Source organism: Falco cherrug, chromosome 10 (assembly GCF_023634085.1).
Source record: "Falco cherrug isolate bFalChe1 chromosome 10, bFalChe1.pri, whole genome shotgun sequence".
NCBI classification, from domain to species: Eukaryota; Metazoa; Chordata; class Aves; order Falconiformes; family Falconidae; genus Falco; species Falco cherrug.
In genome coordinates this window covers 11,510,345-11,529,159 of record NC_073706.1, presented here as the reverse complement: position 1 = coordinate 11,529,159, position 18,815 = coordinate 11,510,345, and the positions used below count along the sequence as shown (strand labels likewise).

The window sequence follows — 18,815 nt, the reverse complement described above, 5'->3', positions numbered from 1 at the left end:
GGTCAGGAGCTCTTAATGAAAAAAAAGAACAAAAAGCCACGAACAAAACCACCAAAACCACAAAACCAAAACACAAAAAAGCAGGGAATGATGAGTAACTTGCCTGTCTCCTTTCTATGCAATTTTAAAATGGGAGCAGGAGAGAATCTACTACACTAAGTGACGTAAAGCACAGAGGTGCCAGTGCTGAAGACACTGCCTTGGTCTGAGGTTAAGCAACTATTCACCAGCTCACATCACAGGTCCTGGAGCCGGCATTGCTTGTGTACTGGGTAAACCCTGTTAAAAGTTTGCAAAGCTTTCCAGGTATTTTTCTTCGGAGTAAACATGCTCCAGACCCAGATGATCTCTGTTTACCAACTGAGCAGGCAGCACTCTATGCCATAGAGCACATTTTGTATACAGCAGTGGGAACCGGGTAGGACACATCTTGCAGAGGCTCTTCGATGTAAAGGAAGACCCATAATTAGCACACCACCTCCCGGTGTCCACAGCAGGATCCTCATGTCTGCACTGGAAAGTCCTGGCCAGATAAAAACCACAGAGATTACTATGTCCAAGCGTTCTTGTAGTGTCTGGTAATTACTGGGAACCCAACTGGAAAATATTGTAATTCCTACACCACTAATGACAGTCCCTTCAGAGAACCACCGCATAGTGCTGCCCTGCCAGCTGCCATCGCAGTGCACAGCAGGCAGGTTGCTCAGCAGAGCAGCCTGTGACAAGGTACTCTCATCGTAAGCATCCCCTAGGATTGAACCCAGGGTTTTTTGGTTTTCCTATTCCTGCTCTTCTAAAATGGGAAATCAAATACCAACTTGGTACAAGATTTTTAATGTCAAAAATCTTGTTTTCAAGAATTCAGGAGCGCCAGGATAAAGGTTCCCTCAATATTTTTAGTCTGTTCTGTATCTCTTTTGCACAATCTTCTAATAAGCATCATTTTTTTTGCAGAGCAGCTCATAACACGAGGCACAAGAAACAAAATCAGTTCTAAGTGAATGAAACTATTGTCAACAGAGACAAGCTCTTGCGAGATGGAATTTCATCAAGCCCCAGAACACACGCCTATCTTTGTAACTTTGTAAGATTTAATGGCAAACTCCACATTAAATGCTGCTTTGGGGAACCAGACCAGCTCCTGCCTGCCACAGAGCTGCCCTGGCCCACCCAGTAGCATGCACCTTCCATAGCGGGCACCCATCGGCGCTGCACTTCAGAGCATCTAAAGCTCGCACTGCAAAGTGCTGTGCCTTCACAGCCATGAGGTCCATGCTCTAAGCACATGAAGTGTTACTAAAAAAATTAAAGTTGACTACTACAGCAAAAAAAAAAAAAATAGTGTTAGGCCAAGACGGGGCATTTCAAATCAGTAGTAGCTTCAGACAATTTTATATTTAGTCTTTAGTGGTGCTTCCCTCTCTGGCATCCACAAAAGAGAACGATAGCACCTCATTTCACAACAGTGCCATGCACTGACATTTACGAAGCATTCAGTCCCTGCAGTGATCAGAACTACAGAAAAGCCCATGAGGAGTTCAACAGTTCTTTATTCAGTGCAGGCTACGGACAGTGTGTCATAAATAGGGCACAGGGTGACACATTGTGTGAGGAGGATAAGAATATTGAATAGCTACTCATTCACTGCACAACATCCATCTTGTGCCCTGAATGAAGTACCAGCCCTGTGGAAAAAAAAAATACAATGTAAACCATACAAGACAGTCTTTAATTATATGGTATGGAGGGGCTTACCATGCGGCGTACACACAGGGTGACTGTGGTTAGTCTTCACGCTGATATGTCCTAGCTTTTCAAACTATGTTTTTCCTCCTGTATAATATATTCCCCCTATAAAAACTCAAATCTGCATGCCGTGTATTCATATTTGTACCAATATGGACATTTCTGTTAGAAACATTTTTACTTAAGCACTGATGTTCGTTAAGATTCAGAATGGCCATTATTTAATACATTGTAGTTTAATATAAATGCCCAAGATGACAAGCACATGTATCTAGATTGCTATATTGACAGCCGTGTTTCCTTTTCAGTATGGAAATAAGCTACAAGTACTTTCTACATGGGTAAGAATTCAGCCTGACAGAGTGAAACATCTAAGTGCACAAAGACTGTCAAAGCACGGAGAGGAGATCAGCCCAAGATCACTCTCTCCCAGCAAACCAGATCACAGAAGAAGAGGAAGGTCACGGTAAAGCAACACATACACCAGGAGAGCTGAGCAATAGCTCTCAGTTTCGGGCCGAGTGGGTATTTGTTGGAAAATACTAACTTATCAAAAGCATTAAAATCCCTCAGACAGGACTACAATTCTTGCTTTCATATATTTGTTTTAAGATAAAAACACAACTGAAGCTGAATTATACTTTCAAGTCTTTAAAAAAAAAAAAAAAGAGAGAGGAAGACCCACACTACTGTCACTAGTGAGAAAGCACACACAGAATGCAACTGTTTTATGGCAAGAGTTTAGAATCCTTTCCCCCATAAGCACACATTATTAATTTTAAAGCCAGGATTGTTCTCAAACAAAAAAACACCCCCATGCACTGAAAAGTCACCTTCCAATACCCAGCAGTAACCTTGAACTCGTAATATGTTGCCAACATAACAACTGTCATCCTTAAGTTGTGCCTTGTACGGTACACTAAAATCCAACGAGATTACACCTGATTGTGCATTTTCCTTTCACAAAAACTACTGCACAAAAGCAGTAAAAATACTCTAGTGCAAGCAAAAAGTCAGATTATGGCTTCAAAAACAAAGCAGATGTAAGATCATTGCTCTACTGAATTTAAGAGAGGCTTCAGGAATCGGGAATCCACATTAAACACCCGCAGTGATGCGAAAGGACTGAAAAAAATGGTGAAAAAAACCTAAAATTGACAGGACATACAGATATCCACTGAGTAACTACACCCATGCACTGCACATCCCTGAGCCCTCAAAGTGAGTAACGTCTTCCAAAAAAGGAACTGAAACATCAGAAGGTAAGTATCAGTTGTGCTAGAGAGCACTAACCTGAGGGATACCCTGAGCAACAGAGTAGAGCATATGGCTGTGAAGTATGTTATACACACACTACGGCATCAAAACACATGCAGGCACGGCCACCTGTGCCTTTGCACACTCCCTGTGTTCTGCACAGCCAAGCACACGACAGGAGAAAACACTCTAGATTTGCAACACAACTTTGCAGTCCCTGGAAGCATATGAGCTAATGCAGCTGTATGCTGAATATAATCCTGTCTTAGGGACAGACCAGCCCTGAAGCATCAGTGCAGCTTTCATTTAAGTTTTGTTACCCTCCAAGAGCAGCCACCTGTGCTGTCCTTTGCTGTCCATGCCAGCGACACACTCCCACAGGAGCCCATCAGCCTAAAACGTTGGGAGTGTAAGTAAGAAACCATGAGTAGCTCCTGCCACGGAGCCTTCAGCCCCAAGCAAGGAGATATCCCTGGCCTTGCACTTCTTCAGTCTTTTTTTTTTTTTTTCCCCCCACCCTAACTCCATTCCTTGGAAGACTCAGGTGCAGCTTTAAATCCCAGCTAGATGCTCCTGCCCCCCTCATTCAATATTCCTGTCCTACATTATTTGTACATGCAATCCATAAGCATCAGGCGAAGTCTCAGCACAGAGATGCTCAGCTGGGGCAGCAATATCTGCAGATGTACATAAAGTCTAACCAAACATACCCTGAACTTTTTACAACAGTTGAGAAATAGAAAATTCACCAAGTAACAGTGGGCATGAGATGCAGGGGAGAAGCGGCAAGGGAAGGAAGCTAACTGGAAAAATGACAATCCCTGTGCAAGGAGCAGGGAAATGGGTCTCTCAATCATCCCCAGATTTACAAGAGGGCCAAAAAGTGACTTCCTGCTATTCAAGTCCAGGCTGAAATATAATAAACCACTGCCAACATAACACTGACTCATATCCATCAGATTTATAAATCAGTCCTTCGACAAAGAATGCTCTCTCTGTTGCCTTCACCAGAGATAATTTCCAACTGCTAAGATATGTTGTTTAACCACCCAATGTTTCGTGTCATTTCTGCCAGAAACGGTTCTGCGGCACAACACGTTAGAAGCAATATTAAAAACCAGGCAACTGAAATACTGCCTACTACAAACACAGAACCCTATCAGATAGCCTTCATGGCTTAAAGGCTTGCAGATTAACATCAAAATTAGCCCTACTGGTGGTTTTTTTCCTAATTATTTAATCTACAAAGAAAAACCAGTTCTCACAGCTCCTTCAAACTCTACATACTCTTTTTTTTAAAAAAAACCAACAAACTACAACCAAAAAAAACCCCCTACTAACCATAAAATAACTTTTTTTTTTTTTTAATACAAAAAAGCATAACCTGTGCTTGAAAGGAAAGCCACGTTGGTGAAATTCTTACAATGCACTCCCAGCACATGAGCTTTAGTCCTTGCACAAGTGATGCTCAACTTCCATGTCACAAGAGGAAAACACACCTTCACGAACAGACAGCGGTAGAGCTGCAGCCACATCAAAACAAGCTGTACGTCTAGAATAAAAACTTTTACCACTACAACTCAGGAAACTACATCCGATATTGTTTTCTAAAGCTCCTTAAAGTGCTGCTCCTCTTAAAGGCTACAAGCAGGCTGAAAAGGTCGGGGCCAAGTCCTGCCGTTCCTCACACCCGGTGCCACGCGTGGCTCGGGAGGCTCTTCAGTTACCTGCGGGCATTTGGAAATGTTCGCTGTTACTGTAAGGTGGTCAGAGCTCAGCCGTGCAGGTGTGCGGGGCAGTGCGGGCTCCCCCGCAGCCCGCCGGGGAATGGGGGCACGGAGCCACCTCCAAACCCTGACACAGGTCAGTGCATGTCTGCGGATGTCTGCTGGGGTACGGGTGGCACCGCAGCGGTTCAGGCACCGCACGGGCAGGTAACGCGAAGGTGCCTTTCCAGGGGCTGCCGGCGGGACGGGAGCAAGCGCCGCGCATCCCCCGCGGGCCCCGGCCCGCCCGCCCCAGCCTCTGTCCGCGGGGCGAAGGCAGCAGCAAAACCCACGAAGGCGCATAGAGAAACGTGGGGTCCCCCCTTACATGGGCGCCGCGCCGGGTCGCTAGGCTGCGCCTCCGCGGGCCGGTGGGGGCTCTGTGCCCGCCGCCAGCCGGGGCGGGGCGGCACCTGCCCGGGCCCCCGCGGGCACCCGCAAGCGGAGCGGAGGCTGCCAGCGCCCGCGGGCCGGGCACGATAGCGCAGCCCCGCGCCGAGCCCCCGCCGCAACGGCACCCCGGCGCGGCCCCGCAGCACGGCGCGGCCCCCCGCCGGCCGCCCGCGCCCCAGCGCGGCCCCGCACCCCGGCCGGCCCCCGCCGACCCCCGCCCCGCGGCACCGCCCGGCCGCCCACGTGACGCGCGCCCCGCCCCGGCCCAGCCGCGGCCACCGCCCACTCCGGCAGCGCGGGGCACCGGCACCGGCGCCGGCACCGGGGCTGACAGCGGCTGCCGGGCCGCGCCCGCCCGCCCGCGCTCACCCAGCAGCAGCAGCCGGTGCGTCTGCTTGTACTCCCGCTTCTCCGCCTTCAGCGTCTTGTCGATGCTCTTGCTCCGCTTCTTGTCCGCCCGCTCCTTGGCCACCAGGTCCTGCCGCAGCCGGTGCCGCACCTGCGGGTCGCCGTGCTCCCCCGCCGCGGCCGCCGAGGAGGGGATGTCCGCCTCGCCGCGGCCGCCGTAGGGCGCGGAGGGGTGCGCGGCGGCCAGGCGGGAGCGCAGGCTGTAGCACAGCCCCATGGTGCCGGAGCCGCCCGCCCTACGGCGCCGCGGGCATGCTCTCGGCCGGGCCGGGCAGGGCGAGGCGGCTGCGCCCGGCGGCCTCTTAAAGTGGCCCCGCTCGGCCGGGGCTGCGGAGCGCGCTGCCCCGTCCCGCCCCTCCCCTCGGCCGGTCCCCCGCGCCGCGGCCGCCGGCCACACGTGATGCGGACATGTTTACCGTATTCTCTGGAAAGCGGCCCCCGCCGCAGCCTCCCGGCGGTGACGGGGGGGCAACGGCCGCCGCCCCCCTCGCCGCCCCCGCCCGTCCCCGCGGGGGGGAGGTGTCGGCGCCGCCGCGGCCGGGCCGGGCGGGGGCTCGGCTCGACCCTGTCCCGCCGGGGAGCCAGCGGGCCGCCCGGCCCCGCAGGAACGGCACGGGCTGGGTGAGGCGGGCGAGCCGTCGGTCCGCTCCGTTCCGCCCGTGCGCAGCCCCCAGCCCCCTCAGCTAACGCCGGGTCGGCCTGTCACCGCGTCACCCCCGCCGCGGGCCCGGCCGGGAGGGGATGCTGCGGCGGGCGGGGGGAGCTCCTGTCCGGTGTGAGCGGGGCGGCCGAGCTCCGCCACCGCCGCAGCCCCCGGAGACAAGGACGGGGCGCTGGGACATGCGCCATTTCGCGCCCCGGTTTTTCTTCCTGCCGCGCACACTGTGTTTGTCAGTGGTTTCTTGTTACTGTCTACCAACACCATCATCCAGTGAAGAAGTGAACGCTGGAGCTGCTCTGCCCCTCTCCTCCGGAGGCGCCACATCAGCCTTGTTACCCCAGACTTCAGTTTCGCCCCCTCCCTCGGTGGGTTCACCCGGCTGGGGGGCAGTGCTGGGGTAGGGGTGCCCCTCGGGCAGCACGCCCTGTGCCCGCGCTGCCAGCTCTGCCATGCTGTAGTTCGCGCTCCTCCGGCCAGCGCTGAGCAGCCACAACGCGACTAATGCTCTCTGGGGCCTGGCCACATCCTGCGCTCTGGAATCACGGCTCCCCAGCCGGCTGCCTGTGCTGTAGCCTGGCTCCTGCGAACAGCCTGGGTGGTTCTCACTGAAACCTCAGTTTCTCCTTTCGGTGCCTCCCCATGGTGAGTGAGAAAGCGAGCGCCTTCTTCAAAACCTGCACCTATGCGTCAGCAGGACAGGTTTGTTGAGGGGGCTGCAGGGACCCTCTCTTCCCTCTCTAACACCACCCAGAAGGCTGAGCACCTCAAACCCTGGGTGAATCCGTGGAGTGTTTCTGTTCAGGACTCAGCAGGATCGCTTTGGTGGGGTAGGAGCTGCCCATGGAGGTCACTGGTAACCAGGTGAGCTAGCCAGCTCTTGGTTTTGTTCCTTTTGTTACTCCTGGCCTTGGGACCTGGCCTTAAATCAACCCACTTGGCTTCCTGCTGAAGCAGAGGAGGCTCAGCACCCCGGGTCCTGCTGGAAGGCAGCGTGGTGCTGGCTGCGGCGTCCCACTGGGGCTCACCCCGCGCCCTGTCCTGTGGGAGGGAGCTCGGGTTTCTCTGCAGACAGGCTCCCTGGCATCCTGCTCCCACAGTGGTTCCAGGAACAATTAGCAACGGCAAGTGGAGATGCCAGAACAAAGTTCAGGAAATGTGTTTAAATGGTTTGTGAGTTTGGGCTCAGGCAGACACGAGCAAATGCCTCACAGTGGGAACATGCCCAGAAAGACCTGCATCTATTCTGTACGGAGGCGCTGCGTCTGTGCATCCCTCGTTGGAAGGCTGATAGGTATTTCAATAAATTTATTTCTGTTGGACTCGCAGTCAGGTCTGGTAACTGATGGCCAGATTCTTACCTCTTACTCCTGCAAGCTATCCTGTGGAAAGTCAGTGAGGCTCTTCCTGGAGAAAGACATCACTTGTGCAAAGGGAGAGAACACCTGCTTCTTGCCATTTATTGCGTTGCCTATGTACCAGTCAAAGCACCTAATCAATACCCAGCTGCCTGGCTTTTACAGCAGTTAGTAAGTGTAGGAATTAAATCATTACACAACAGACAAGTTCACTTTACACATCACTATGAGCCCAAACTCCAGCAGCAGTTGCTGCCTGTTGCAGGAATTAATCCATCTCACATCAGGCTTGAGATGCCCACATGACTCACGCTCTGTCTCCACTGCTGTAATGCCTTTTCCTCTGGGACTGAGAGTTCGTTCTTCTGATGAACACACCCTGAGAATGTAATATACCAAGAAAATGTAAAGGTCAACCTAGAAAATTATTAATAGCCGTTTTCTTTTTCTTTCTGTGCTTTTTGGAGAGGCACTGGCAAGAGGAAGCTAATACTTACAGACAGGATAGTTCTCTGAAGCTAGGTTATGGGCGTCTGTCAATGTGCCACCTCCAAAAGGAAAGGGAACTCTTGAGGGCTATGAAGAAAACAAATCCAATCAAATCAAAAAGGTAAAATGAGAAACTAAACAGCAGCATTCAGTCTATGAATTTGTTTCCCTGGCTCTGCAGGTAGACAGGCAGAGTTTTCCTGCTGGTGCAGTTCACAGCAAGACAAGTTTAAGAACAGCCCATCTTGAGTTTGTTGCTCTGACAACCTTTCCAGTGCAGGTGACAAGGTCTGCAGAGCACACTGAGCCTGTCTGTACCGTGATGGCCATCCTCTCCCAGGTTAAATCTGAAGGAGAAATCTGAAAACAAAGTAAGATTTCAAAGTGGAAGATAGGTTTTCCCTCATCCTATTATTCTAAATGCCTAGAATAACTCATAGAGCTTTGCAATTACTTGTTTCAGGAAATCCAAAATTTCACATCCTGGTATAGTCCTGCCTATGGCCCTCCCTATAGTTACAGCATAGCTGTAGTTACTCAGATTCCAGCTGTTAACATCAGGGGTGTGGTTTGTCAGCTTCCCAGCTTACACCAGTTTTAGTGAAACACCCACACAAGGATAAGGTCACATATTTCACCTGGGTAGAGAGTGCATGACACAGACTGTCAGCTTTGTGAAATCACGTGCAGTTTCAAAGATAGCAGGGAAAATTACCTCGAAGATCCAGCCATCTTGTGCCCTGTATGAGTATTCTTCATCCGTGTTGTACTTGGAGCATTCATGCTGTGGGACAGATTCAGGTTTAAAAAGCACAGATTAAGTGGGTTTTGCAAAATGCAGTTAAAGAGTATGTTTCTGAAGGGCACTGGTCATATCCACAGGCACAGGCTATGTACCCACTCTGCCCGTGCACACCAAACTGTGCAGCTCATGGTGATGCCTTCAGCTTCATTCAAACTCCTTGAGTGACAAACACCGCAAGAAACAAACGTCTGTGTCTCCAAACTGAGAGCTTGTACAGCCCAGCCGCCTGCTGCAACAAGGCATGGCTGTGCCAGCCCCAGAGGGGTTGTTCAGGTCGGGGGCATCGGAGGGCTTGCTGGGGCGCTGAGCCTGTGGTGGTCCTGTGGCTGCACCAGACATCCCCTCTCTCACTCCCGTCTCTCCAGCAGCCAAGCCGAGGGGGGATGACTGAAGACCCTGCCTCTTCCTGACTCCCAGCAGGGAGGGCAGGGAATAGTTGTCCTTCCCCAAGCACTGGGGTGCATATCTCTCTATATTTTTATTCTGTTGTTTCTACCATCTGCAGCAAGGGGAAAAAAACAGTGGAGAGGTTAGAAAGCAGAGTGGGCCATCTGGGAATGCAAAAAATACCGAGGAAGAGAGGCAATAACTGTGAGACTGCAGCATTAAAAGAAGAGACATGGGCACATAAGCAAAACAGCTTGGATCAACACCAGGAAATATGTCAGCAGGAGAAATGTAAATGAGTAAAATTTGCATTTATTTGTACCTTGGGAGGGAAAATAATTGATTGAACTCAAACTCCCACCCTGGTTACTGTAAGTGATCTATACATGCAACGTTTCCTTCTTGTGGCAAAACACGGGTGCGTGGGACCCGCTGCTGAGCTCCTGGTGCTGCCCTCCCGCAGGCAGTCCTCTTCCAGCTCAGCTTTTCCAGTGTAGGAGGCTGGAGCCTGGCACCTCTGTTAAAGGCATCTCAAGTAAAGGAGTCAGTTTTTTGGATGGGCTCTGTGATTGCTGTTCAAAGTGCGGTTGCAGCAACAAAGGGTGCTGAGCACCCCTGAAAAATAAATCGTGCCACCCAATTGCAAAACACGGCTTTTAAGATACCAGCAGAGGGATCTACGTTTGTGGAGTTTGTTCAGTGCCTGTGTGATTGAACACCCGCTACAGACAGCGAGTGTTTCCCATTAGTTTTGGCTAAAGCAGGTTCTATCTGCTTTCTGCTTTTCGTCCTTTGCTTCAGGTCAGTACTAAGTTTTCTGTCATTCTTGAGTTTCCTACACTGAAGTCTAGATTTAAAAGAGTGACAAAGTGCCTAATTTCAGTCTTTGATTCCTAAATCCTTGTTTAAGTATCCATCTAAACTGTTGACTTCTTGTCTTCTCTCAGAAGGTGTGAAAGCCCAGAGTTCCTGGTACCTATAAACACAAAGCCACCCTTGGTGGACTTGTTCTGTTTCTTAACTTAAAAGCCAGTTCATCTGTAAAATAAACATCATGATACACAGTTAAGGCACGATGAGTAGAATTAGCTACATTTTAATTGTATTTCAGATATAAAAAGACAAAGGTATTAGTGCTTCTAGCCATGGGAAAGCGTTCTGAAGACCTGGTCAACAAAGGCAGCATTGCTGTGACTGCACAGCAGCTTTCAGCTTCCCACCCCGGGCTCCTGAGGACATAGGCTGAACCTCCTTCATCAAGGAAGATATTCAGGTCCGTTCCATGTATAGAGAGGGCAAAGTCTTCATGTGGCGAGACCGGAGTGTATAGATATGGCTGTGGGAGGGGACAACATCCTGGTCGGAATGTCAGCTCCGACTGACAGCCTTCCAGTCCATCTCTGGTTCCCATAAACCACAGGGTGAAGTCCTGGACGCCAGGAGCAAAGCTGTGCACTGCACTGTGTATAGTGTGTAGCTGAATAGATAAGCATCCAACTTATTAATATCCTGATTAGTTTTATGCTAGTTATCCCAAGGCAATTCCCATGAGATCTTTCATTGCCTCATCCAGCGTTTGTCTTCTCTCTGGTCCTGACAGCACAGCGAGGGATAAAAGACTGGCCGTGGAAAGGAGAAGGGCATTCAGAGGTGGCAGTGGGGCTTGGATGTCTGTATCTGGGAGTACTGCATTATGGGTTCAAACCGACGCGGTGGGTATAAATTACATTGTGACTTTGCTCCTGGGTCCATTCCTCTCGGCAAATTCCTGGAGGCGCTTATGTAAGTGCCCTTAGTAGTAACGGCAGCCTGTGCTCTGCGGACACTGCTCCCTGACAGGTAGGCTGCGCTGGGCACAGAACCAGCCAGTCTCACCAGCCAAACTCCAAAGTACAAACTTTTCACTCTGTTGAATACAATAAAACTTGCTACCTTTCCCCTCGACCATCTTGGATTTCAGCATTATGCCCCCATTTTCCTTCAGGAATATATAAAAATATCCCCCCCCCCCCTTTTTTTTTTTTTTTTTTACCCACTAAAGACCATTTGTGAGGATCCCTACAGTGGCTTTCTGGGTCCTAGAGCTGTCACCTGAAAACGCATTTATGGCTTCAGGTGGAAAAAGAATAAAGATCATTGTCAAATCCCTTCCATTCAGAACTCTCTCGCCCAGGTGACCCTCCCAATGCCACTGATTTTACTGGGCTTTGTACACATATCTAGCATTAACCTGCTGTGTAAGAGGTGCCTTGAGCTGGGCTAAAAAGCCACTGGGGTTGCACTTGTGAAAACAGCAAAGCAATACTTCGATGAAGCAGCTGATTTCCATTTCTTAACTGCTTTTCCTACAGGCTGCAGATACTTCCCACTTCCCCTCCGGCCGATAACCCATGCGTTTGCCATGGAGACCATTGCGGCACCTTTAGCGTGCCAGGGTCGGCGTGGGACTCCCTGCACAAACAGAGCAGGTTTTCAAGGATAATGCACAGCATACATGGGTGGTCTTGTTCCGTCAAGAAAAGTCTGTCTGTTTATAAGGACCCTGAATCTATTTTTAAAAATACTTGGGTGGGTATTTTTAGCCGTGAGAGCCTCTCCAGCCTCCCCCAACACACTGATCCTGTTCTTGGCGCCATTCTCCCCTCTCCCAGGCATGCTGCAGTCCTCTGATGGGGAAACTCCCACCGAGGGATGTTTCTGCAGAAGCAGAGCCCTGAGCGGCAGCACGGACACTTGTTATTCAGGCTACACTGACATCTGTTGGCTCTTATCAACCGAGGTAGGAAAAAACAAACCCGGTTGGTTTCACACGCAGATAGCACTCATGGGCAGAAACCCACGACCGGGCGAGCAATCCTGCAATAACACTGCCCTGCAACCAGGAGCGTTGAGCAAGTTGTAGACGGTACTGTCTGCAGGGCAGGGGCAGGGCAGTTGGAAAGCTCTGAAAAGCTCAAGGCCTTCTACGTGGCTGGTGATGTACCGTGTTCCCTGTGAAACATTCCCAGCAATTGTCCTTCCAGTTCTGTGGCTCCCCTCGTATCCTGAAACAGCACGAGTTGCCCTTCTGAAGGAGCAGGCTCAAGCCAGCTTGCGGGAGCTGTGTGCTTCGCTGCGAGTGTGTCCTCTGCTCCATGTGACTAATGCAACCGGTAGGACATGAACACTCATTTCTGAATCAGTGTCTGAAAAGATCACACAGCCTCTTGGAAAAAACAAGTAAGAACCGAGCAAAACGTTTCACTTGAGCTAGCAAAGTCTTACTCAGATGTACAATTTTGATAATATAGCTGTACATTCAGTGTAATAAGCAAAGAACAACTGCATGTCCTGGAGTTCAGCCAGCATCCTGCTTTGGTTAGAAGCTCTGTCCTGCAGGTACTGTACTCATGTGTCAGTGCTCTCATTCGCAAAACTAACACAAGACTCAGCTGAAGTGGGTAACAGCACTACCCACTTCTCTGTCAGGCTTAGTGGTGAAGCAGCTACAGGGCTCTTTTTTTTTTTTTTTTTTTTTTTTTTAAATGACTAATGCCCAAAGTGTGGCAAGTCCCATGTCTGACTGTGCAGCCCAAGGGGTTTTCTGAGAAACCTCTGCAAACTCCATGCCCAGCTGATCTGGGCACTGATGTGACCACAGCACTTGGTGAGTGAGAGAAAGGGCAAACAAGCAGCACGGAGGTGGTGTGGGCATGGGGGGAGGTTACACGGGAGAGGTCTTTTAGGATAGTATGAACAGGAGGGGCAGAGATGGAGACTACCATCAATTTCTTTTATGAGTGGAAACAATTCCAGAAATCCTTCTCCCTGCTGTTCCTCACAAATGTTTGTTAAATGCTTAGGTCATCAGCATTTAATTTTGGCCTTACAAAGTACAACCTCATTTTTAAAGGTCAGATCTGCCCTTTGACTTTAAAGACAGTTTGTGCTGTCCGGGTTTTGAAATAATTTAAAACAGAATTAACTTATTTTACAGCTTTATAAATCTCTCCAGGTTGGCTCCAGTGTAAGTAGGTTGTTAAATTCTACCAGTAAAGATTTCATCATTTCTCCGAGTGCTGCAGTTTAATATATCCCGTAGAAGCACTGGGACAGCCTGACTCTGCCTGCTAGGCTTCATCGTTCCCATGCAGCTTTACAGGAGAAACCAGCAGAGAAACAAGGGATCTACTTTGTTGGTAAAAAAAGGAGTGAAGATGAAAGCCCTGCTGGCCGCGCAGGACAGGGAGGTGGGGAAGGCTGGTGTCTCCACCGCTGGCGAGTCCTGGAGCAGCCTGGCAGCTCTGCCCCGGGGTGCTGCTGTGCCAAGGCGCTCCGGAGCCAAGGTAAAGAGCTGGAGCTGCCAGGACCAAGGAGGCTGAGCGAACCCAGGGCTCTCAGGAAGGTGCTGCAGCAACATGCCTCGAAGAAGTAGAAAGCAGCAGCCCTACAAAGCAGTTTAAGCTCCTACCTACACCTCTTTATATACTCACAGTGCCTGCACACTTGCCTTTCATTAGGACTGCAGAAAAGAGAGACACCAATTCACCGCAGCTGCAGTCATAATTCTGGTTATTTGTGTGCTGCTTCCAGGGCAAGCTCCCGTCAGCGATGGGGAGGGGAGCCGTGAAGTGCTGCCCGGGGCGCCATAGGTCTGCCCTGCATCACACCCCATCGCCTGACCCCGGCTCTGGGAACAGTGTCCCAGAGTTTCCCCAGGCGCAGGCCTGCTGGTCAGTCAGTCACAGCAGTGAAGTGATGGGTTTTGCTCTTCTATTCGCTTGCGCTAGTGCACTTTACACCGTTAGTTAATGAAAACTGAAACTGCAGTGAGGGCTGCAGGAGGGGGAAGGCACCCATTTTCCTTGGGGGGTAGTTACACATGCACACGGAGTGTTTTTTAATGTTTTCCTCTGCTACATCACTGTGAAATTAGTTTAGCCTGGCAGCAGAAAATGGCCCAGGGCTGGAAAGCCCATCCTGGCAGGAGTGCGAAGCTGTGGCGGAGGCAGAGAGCTGGAGTCCTCTAGATGTCACCACTGCAGCGGACTTACAGGTGACTGGTCCTGCCAGAACACCTCCCTGGAAGGGTCCACCAGGAGCAAAAGCAGAGTTACTGCCTTTGAGATAGATGGCCAGCTTTAAAGCCCTTTTCAAGTAGCTAACAAGGCCTCCGTGTATTAACACCAGCCTCATTAAACGTTAAAAAAAGAACAAACCCACTCTTTCTTTTTCACTGTTTCAGCTGTTCCTGCCCTGCTTGCCTTCTCACATCTGCTGTCTAATCGCCCAGGTGTCTGCTTGTTCCCCCAGCTAACGCTGCGCTGCTCACGCTGCAGGCACAAAGCGGGAGCGATCAGTAATTTACCACCTTTCCTCTCCTGGTGCAACAAGGACAAAAAAAGATACACTGTTCCTCCTCGTCCTCCTCACAAGATGCACTTTGCTGTTGTGGCGCTGTTAGATTTTTCAACTTCCCAATGGCTTCCATCGAGTAAGAACTGGTGAACTCTTTGCCTGGATAGAACCATGTCTTGAATGCCCAAGCATAGGAGTTGTGTTTGTTGGGACAGACTGCTGCCCTGCTGGGACAGGCAGCTGCCCCTCACGCTGGAGGGTCCCTCTGTGCCAAGCTGAAGACCTGCAGTAGCCACTGAACCAGAGGAAAAGGCCCCAAGGGAGAGAGAGAACAGCAGTGTCAAGGAAAAAACCTTCAAGCCTCTCACTTATAAAGCCCTCCTGGAAGCACGAAACATTCAGGATTCCCCTCGCTGTTATTACTAATGAAAAAAATACAGGAGAATGGAACAGTGAAGCCAAGGAAGCCTTTTCATGTTAGGAAACTTCCATTTGGAAAAAAAAAAAACCACCAAAGGCCGTGTCAGCAGTGGGTACAGAGGCTACAAGAGGAAAAAGACAAACCATTTTCTGGATGTGAAGGCGAGTACTGCCAAAGGACTCTTGCTTTCAGAGCTGCAAGCCAGAATTCTAGTGTTCTACACCATGGAGAATTTTTTTGCCAAACCTATATCTACATTATGAATTCAGCCATCTTGTATACAGCTTGTTAGAAAACATAAAAATAAGATCTTTAAAACATTCCATTTTCTCCAGAGGTAGCCTTTGCCAGGGAAAAAAAACCCCACACACAACCAAACCCAACAGGTTTTTTTTTAAGAGTAAATTTTCATCTACTTCTAAGGAAGTTTGTTCAAAGTTTTACTGCCACATCTCAGCGGTGCTAGGACATACCCAGGATCACAGAGAAGACACCTTGCTGAGAACTTCTGCAACCTCCAAGTTCATAGAGCTTGTGCCTTCCGTACAGCCTCCTATTCCCCACTTCTCTAGAGCCATAAAAATCAACCGATAAACCACTGGAGCTTTTTCCTTTAAACCACTTGAGCACTTTTTATCTGTTTCCACAGATTAAACTGAGCAATTTGTGCTGTTAGGTCAGGAGAGCTGAGCACCTGGCTGGGGGTGAGTATACCCATGTGGAAGTGCTGGAGCCTTGTCCCGGCCACATGCTTTCTGTGCCGAAGCAGGTTTTACACTTGCCGAACCGGGGGTGATGAATAAAGCCCTGTGCACGCAGAAAGCTGCGTGGGGGGACTTTCTGAGCACAGCGATGCTCGCCGTGCAGCTGCGGGGCGATAAGCTGGCCGCTCGGCTAGTGCTTGGCTCCCAGTGATCCATCTCGGGCCATTTCATACCCATGCTGAGTTGATTTTAAGATGCTTTTACCTTCCATAGTGTATATATCCCTCAGGAGCTAGCTGGGTTTGGCTTTTGGATAGAACGAAATTTGTGACGATATTTGAAAGCGCACGTTATGATGCGTTGGCTAGAGCTGGCCCCGGCACAGCCGGGTTTGGTAGCCAGGGTCACTCACGGCTACACCAGCCCCCCTGGTGGGCAGGCAGGCAGAGAAAAGTGGGGCAGAATGGCACATTGGCTTCTGCTAGTTTCTAGAAACTGCTCTATAGGAGAAGGCAAACATTTGTATTTTGGGTTATAACATGGCCTTATCACTTTAATCATGCCTTTGTTTATATGGTACAAGAGGCTTTGGTTTCTGTTCCATTTAAAAATGTGCTTTTCCATGCGATGATGTCTGTCCTATCTTAAGTGGTATTTGTCACTGGACAGCAAAGGAAGTTTTGATAGGCTTTATTAGTTTTTGCTGATGACGTTTACTTGCGCTCCCATTATAACATTCTTTCTACAGCCAGCACTAGAGTAGGTATCTGTGGACCTCCCAACAAGATTTTAGGTGCAGAATTCAATGCTAGCTATCATGCAGCCTTCACATGTCACAGAGGTTTATAGGACTGAATTAAATTCCACTGAGAGTGGGAATACCTTGGAAATGAAATAGGTAAACAGACGGATCCGTGCAGCCTGTGGAGCACCATTCCTGAATGGACTCACTCGCACTAAGGGCTGGAGAAAGACTGGTTCCTCTGCGGGCCTGATGCTCCACAGAGACAAGCTCCCTTTGGACAGCCTGTGTAATTAAGGCATAGTCCCTGAACTAATTCCCGTTCCAGTGTGGGATTAGCACACAGCTGCCCAGGGCTGGAGGAAACCCTGGGAATTGGTGTGACTCAGGGTACAGTCCAGCCACCTGCGTTATTTCAACTGAACATATGCATCCATTTGCTGGCTAGTACAAACACGTTACAGCATTCTGGCTAGTCTCTGGGATGGGAGCTCTGGTTCACCCTATGATTAATTTTCCTGAAATCTAACAATAACGTAAAAGGAGACTGCACACAAGCACCGGCCTCAAAACAGCTTGTAATTGCTTTTTTGGCAAATCATTGCAAAGAGTTCTGTGCTTTTGGAGCTGCAAAGTTAATTCACAGATAAATCTGGCAATAAAAATCACGGACCCACCGTATACTCTCTGTTGGATTATCTACTACAAAATCATTACCCAAAGATTAAAAGGAAAATTCACATATATATTTCGACTTTCACAGTTTAAGTAGTAAATGGCTTCAGTAAATAATTAATTTGGCAGAAGGAGGAGTGAGGCAACGGTACCAGTATTGCTATATCAACTTAACCGTGTTCTGCCTTGCTAGTTAATCCTGCCCTGAGTATTACCAAGGATATAAACTCCGGTGAAGTACTGTGCTGGTGTACCTCCACGGTTCCCAGCCTCCAAGCTCGTTTGCTCAGAGCTGGTTGGTGTCTCCATGCGACACTGGCCTGCATGAGCTCGGAGTTCGCGCTGGGAACTACAGCTGACACAGACAGCTTCGGCTCCCTGGAGCTGGGCACAGCGATATGGGATGAATAGGTGGAAATTTGGAACACCTAATACTGTAGCTATTGCTCAAAAGAATTTGAGTTGATTATGGGACACACTCATGCCCATAGACAGCTGTTTCATTCCAAACACGTGTGCACATGCATCAGTGCCTGCCTTTGGAACAAGCTTTCTGGTGGATAATCCAGGCAGCAGGCAGCTGTATATGGCCTCTGTGGGGCTTGGGTTGCTGCTGAGAATTTTCTTTAAAGTCTCTTCACTTGCCCTGTTAAGCATGTAAAGATGTATTATATACAGACTCTCTGCATTCACCTTAAACTCAAAAACCAGACTTTTGAAGATTAATGAAAAAAAGAAAAATCAGATTATTTTTTTTTCCCAATTTGAAGAACACTTCTGCTCTGACTAGTTACTTGTATCTGGAAAGAAACCAAGCAAAGAAATTCTGATTTAGAAAGAATGATCTGACAGCCACATTTCAGAATACTTGTTCAGCAACAAAGAGCCCGGATTAAAGAGAAACATAAGGGATCGATAGTTCCCATTTCAGAGAAAATAAGGAGTAGTGCACGGAAAACAAATGCCAGCATTTGGTTTGGTGATTAGAAATGTATATGTTAAAGTACCTGCAAAGCAATCGATTAACAGTTTGTGCTTTCCATTGGAGAGAACTACGGGGGAAGGGAACAGAAAGAGCTCACTCCAAGGTGGCTCCCCCTTTTTGAAGCAATGTAAACAATTGCTGCTAGCCCACATTTTGCAGAAGCTACATCAACCACAGCAGCGATACGACAATCACGGAGAATAATTTAGCTTCTGCATTGATTTTTCAGAATAGTTTTGCCATTGGCCTTGGTAGCAAGTAAGACAATTTATTCATGGATAGAATGATGCAGCAAGGTGATGGGAAGAGAGGGCAAAAATTATTCCTAATGTAACCACACAAAGTTCAATGTAGATGAAGCAGGACTGAAATTGAACCATGTTACTAGAGATTAGAAGAAAAAAAAATCTAAATTCAGAAATATGATTTTTAGGATCTGTGTTGGCTTAAGAAAACCCCCTGAACCCCAGCACTGTTGCACTGTGTGTAAAGATAAGGCAATGTCTGGACAAAAGAACTGGTCCTGGTCAGATCTGGAAGGAGAGAACTAAATGCAGGGCAGTCTCAGAACCTCTCTAGTGCTCTCCGACATATTTATTTGTCAGAACCTTGGAAGACATTATTTTTTTCAGAAGAATTTTCTTGTAGATAGCAACTTCAGAGAAAAAGAGAGAGAGAGGAAGA

At 49.2% G+C, this 18,815-nt stretch overlaps 1 protein-coding gene across 1 annotated transcript in view; it reads right to left on the bottom strand.

Moving 5' to 3' along the window:
• GNAS (GNAS complex locus) overlaps positions 1–5,848 on the bottom strand; it is a 158,497-nt gene extending 152,649 nt beyond the window's left edge. The window contains exon 1 of the mRNA XM_055721949.1: positions 5,532–5,848. Coding sequence (XP_055577924.1) covers positions 5,532–5,787 — 256 coding nt within the window. The 5' untranslated portion in view covers positions 5,788–5,848. The remainder of the gene's footprint in view (positions 1–5,531) is intronic.
• Between the last annotated feature and the right edge of the window lie 12,967 nt (positions 5,849–18,815).